General features: G+C 42.5%; 1 protein-coding gene across 1 annotated transcript; it reads left to right on the top strand.

The window, feature by feature from the left end:
- Window positions 1–451: 451 nt before the first annotated feature.
- LOC110605456 lies at window positions 452–1,441 on the top strand. The gene has a single exon (XM_021744083.1). It carries the CDS (start codon window positions 452–454, stop codon window positions 1,439–1,441), a length of 990 nt encoding a protein of 329 aa, XP_021599775.1.
- Window positions 1,442–4,784: the final 3,343 nt, after the last annotated feature.

Consider the following 4,784-nt stretch of genomic DNA (forward strand, 5'->3'; position numbering starts at 1 on the left):
AGTTGAAAATAAATATAAAGATAGATAACAACTAAAAACAATATGATGAATTTTCTGATTTAATTAGCAATTATTTGTTGATTATCTAATGAAGTTAGTTTAATTAGTTAATATAAGGAAATATTGCAGGTATTAATAATTAATTGGTTTTCACAATAATCCACAATTAAATTATATTCTATTCATAGGAATTTCCAAAAGCCATTTACCTCCTGAAACTCTACCAACTCTGGTTTTGGCTGCCATGAAACCACCTTACCTTAACCTTCAAATCCCGAAAACAAAGCACCCATTTCATCAACAACACCACAATCCCCTTCTGCCTCTCACGGTTTCTCTCTCCAAAAACCTCTTCTATCTATGCACCACCCTGAATGTCCCCGCCGGTAGGGAATTGGGGAGAGAAACTTACCTATGATCTCTTCTCTCCCCCATCCCCTTCCGACCACCCATGTCATTTCATGCAGTTTCAACTTCTTCTGCTCCGGCCACTACCCTTTCAGGTGATCTTTTCAATTCCCTTTTAGACTCATCCACTCTCTGTTGCATAACCGGTCTCCTTCTCCTCTCCCTCATTTCTCTTGCATTCGTCTTTAATCTCCGTTTCAAATCACGAAATTCACATCATTTGCAGAGGTTCAATTCCCTCTGGACAGTTCGTTTCCTTCTTGTCTCCTTTATTTCCCTCTGGGCCTTCAACGAACTCCTCCGTTTGTCCTTCTTCCGTCGAAAATATCTCTTCCCTTTCATTTCTTCCCTCACCCTAGAGCAGCAAGCCAGCTTTTGCAAAATCCATATTGTATTCTCGTTAGGGTTCTTTGAGCCTGGTTTTCTCGTAACCCAACTTTTTCTCGTTAACGTATCAGTCCAGAAAAAAACACCACGAGGCTCTTGGGCTTTTGTCTTTGTCTTCGCTAACTGTTTTCCTGTTCTTTTTCTGCAAGTTTTGTTCGTTTTTTTCTCTGGAATACAGCTTCCATTGCCGGAGGTCTTTCTCAGAAGTTCAGTGGTTTCAAAATCTGATCAAGTTCTATTATGTGAATACCCATTAATGAGTTCCATCATATTTGGAGCTTTCGGGATCTGGTATTTGCTAGGCTTCTCAGTCTCATGCTTCAAGGTGCTAAACCTCGTCATTAACAAAGGGCTTAGGCTTCGAATGTATGCTTTAGCTTTCGTTGTTCTGTTAATGTTACCGACGCAAATTCTCTTTATGGGCTTATCAGTCTTGTGGGGGCCGGAGGAATTTCTGTATGCTTCAATTGCTTTTCTTGTGTTTGGAACCACATTAGTAATTGCAGCCGTAGGGGAGGGCATTTTGGTAATTAAACCCATCGTCGATTCTTTGGCTGTGGGAGAAGACGCCCTTCCGGCGTCTGTAATTCCTTGTGAGCAAACGGCGTCGAAGGAGAAGGAGCAGCAGCAAAGACCAAACATGTGAAGAAATATAAGATGACATTGGTTGACAGAGGGATTTAATTTCCAGCCAATTGATCATTGTCATGCTGGATCACGTGCGTGGCACGAGGCTGGAAAATTCAGAGAGAAAAAAAAAGAAATTGCAAAAAATGCTAAAACTGGGTTTGGTTGTTAGAAATTATTAGATATATAAAAATTGGCAATTTTTATACTAAAATGACTTTTTTTTTGTAAAAAAATAAAAAAATTATGAGAGGGTGAATGAGTGAAAGAGCATTTTTCTATATATATGTATTTAATAATTCCTATATTAATACATATATTATTTTTGCTCTCTCACTTGGAGTTGTATACTATACACCATTTTGTGTTTTAGGATATTTTTTTCTATTATTTTGAATAGTTCAAATTTTTAATTACACAAGTATTTGGTTTGATTAATTTTCACAGAATAAATTAAAATTTTAATTAGTCAATTTTTTAAATTTGATTTGATTAATCAAACCCACATCCAAAAATACTTTTCTCAAAATTGTATAGCTGTATACTATTATATAATAACTTAATTTAAATACAAATACATAAAAAAATTATATATAAATTTTATTTGAGATAATATATATTTATTTATTTATTGTATGATAATTACGTTTTTTAATGAACAATCTTTGCTGGAGTACCTCGCTTTTTTTTATTTTACTAATTTTGTTAATATTATTAATACCGTGTGGTGTTCTGAAATCTAAAAAATAGAGTTTACAGGCATGAGTGTAAAATTAGTCTGAGAAGATCACGTCTCTCCCTTTATCCTTTTCTTAACTTAGTCTGAAAAGATTACTGTCTCCCTTTTTTATCCTTTTTTTCCTTAGCTTAGTTTGAGAAGATCATGCCTCCCCTTTTATTCCTTTATTCCTTTTTTCTTATTTTCTAGTGACGTATAACTGCCACCATACTACAGTGTCATCTGTTCCTGTCACTCAGGTCCATACGTACGGACATACTAACGTACCCATCTTTGTCAGGCAGCCATTTAATTTTTCTCTAGCGCGCATGCTGATAGGGCTGCGACGTAGCTGGGCCTGCTCTCTTACCTCCCATCACGTCACCGAGCTAGGCTCTTTCTTTGATGGATCCAAGCCTAGGGTCAACCCTGCCTGCTTTAGTCACGGGCTGATTGGTGCGATGATGGGTGGCCTACTCAGCGGGGTCCACTAGGCTTTGGGCCTGTTTCCTTCTCCAGGTCCAGTCTCAGTCCGGGTGCTAGAAGTCTGGCAGTCATCAAGTGCCCCTTTACCTCCTTAGTAATTATTCCATGGTTAATGAGGGGGTAAATCCCTAGGTCCTCATTATGATCGTGCGGCCCTAGGGAGGCTTCTGTAAAAAATGTCCCTACTTTACCTTTACTCTTTTCAAATTCAAATATTCCATTTCTCTCCAGACTCTTCTTCTTGCTCTGTTCCCTGTACTCTGTCTTTCTCACTTTCTGCAAAATCTTTTTGAGGTATGTCTTTTGCTCTCTAATGGTTGCCCCTATACTCCCTGATGTTGTAAATTTGAGGTCCACCATCACCACTGCCTCCCTCACCAATTTCTTTTCTCGCGATTACCTATATACCTCCATTTACAACATTAGGGCTTCCCTCCCTAACGAGAGGATCGTTCTTCCCGTTTCTTCGCTGCCGGGTTTGATTGACCCCCAGCGGGATCACAACTTGGTCTTCTACGTCAAGCAATGCGATTTTGGTTTGACTTTCTCTTTTTATCCTTTTTTCATCGAGGTTTTCCGTTATTTCGGAGTAACTCCTCGTATGCTCTCACCCAACTCCATTCTTTTCATGTGTTCCTTTGAATCCATTAGCTTGTGTCGTGGCTTTGCCCCTTTTGCTGTTTTATTTTCTACCTTCTTCCGCCTGGTACGGGCTAGCTAGGAATTTTATTATTTTGCTCTCCGAGAAGGGTTGTCTATCTTCTCAGATTACAAGGACTCCATTAAGGGATGGGTTAAAGGTTTTATCATGGTACAACTGAAGGAAGGCTCTAGGATAACCTGGGATATGGATCTCTCCTGGAAGGATGTCCCCCCTAGCTGTAACGACCTTCCTCGACTGCCCCTGGTGGACCAGATCTGCCTTCTCCGACTGACCTCTATCTCGTGGAAGTATGATGTCAAAAGTGTATGTTCGTGTACAGTCTTCAAGACTACCAAGAAACCTATATTTGCTTATTGATGTTTTGTTTTTCCTTGTTTTTGCCTTTTTCTTGTATTTTTTTTTACTTTGGTTATTTTTGTTTTTTGGGCTTCTTCTGCGCTGATGGAGAAGATTAAGCCTCCCAAGAACTTCACAATATCCCGGGAGAACATGAAGGCTACCTTGGAGGTCTTCCGGGCTAGCCGATCAGTGGTAGACGTGACCCGAGAGGTTTTTCACACCATCTCCCGCCCCGTGGTTGGCTGGACTACTCCCCCTGCCCCTGCTTCTTCTCGGGTACCAGTGCCCGCGTCCAAGAGCTCTCGTTCTACTGCCTCCAAGGCTTCTACCCAAGGCAGGACCCCAGGTTCTTCTAAGTCTCCGGCAGCTCCGAGGTCCAAGCATACTTCCACTCCGGCTTCCCGGGAGCCCATCACCATCGAGGAGTCCACGGAGGGTGGTTCCAAGGGGGGACCGAGGTCAATCCTTCAACACGATCTAAGCAGGCCGCTGGCGCTGGCACTAGCAAGCGAACCCGATCTTCTGAGGTCCCTCTTGAGGGCCAGGCCTCCAAGAAGGCACGTGTGGCTGGGCCTCCCGAGGCTATTCTTCCTCCTCCTACTCACAAAGGGAAACAAGCCATAGGGTAGTTGTCTTCGACCCCGACAACTAGCTCTTCAACGCTGCTGAGGTGACTTCTGAGTCCACAGCAGCATTTGTGGCTGAGATGCTGCGCGAGAAGATGTTTGGCGGGGTATCTGATGTCTCTGATCCGCGCTTCCTTACTCTCGCCAGCTATCTGGCCTGCTCCACTAAGCAACAGGCGGCTTTCTGCTCGCGGTCTCGGGAGGACCTGGGGGACAATTTTCGGGAGATGCTCCTCATGGTGAGTTATTTTACTATCCTTCAGTCTGTTTTATTTTCGTTGTATTCTTACTCTGTTTATTGCCCCCTTTTTTTTTTTGTCAGGAGCTAGACATTACATGGAGATCGATGCTCGGGACCAGTCTCTCCAGAGCTCGATGGACCAATTGGTTGATGCGACCCGCCATGAGGAGAACATCGTGGCGACTGGTGAGGCTCGTGGGTACATAATCGACCTCAAGAATCAACTTAAGGATCTCACCATACGCCTGGGGGAGATGCAGGAGGAGTTTAGTAGGGCTTCCGAGCGGG

Source organism: Manihot esculenta, chromosome 1 (genome assembly GCF_001659605.2).
Source record: "Manihot esculenta cultivar AM560-2 chromosome 1, M.esculenta_v8, whole genome shotgun sequence".
Classification (NCBI taxonomy): Eukaryota; Viridiplantae; Streptophyta; class Magnoliopsida; order Malpighiales; family Euphorbiaceae; genus Manihot; species Manihot esculenta.

Bases quoted from the DNA above. Each gene is read 5' to 3' on its own strand.
- LOC110605456 (XM_021744083.1), top strand. From the start codon at position 452: ATGTCATTTCATGCAGTTTCAACTTCTTCTGCTCCGGCCACTACCCTT.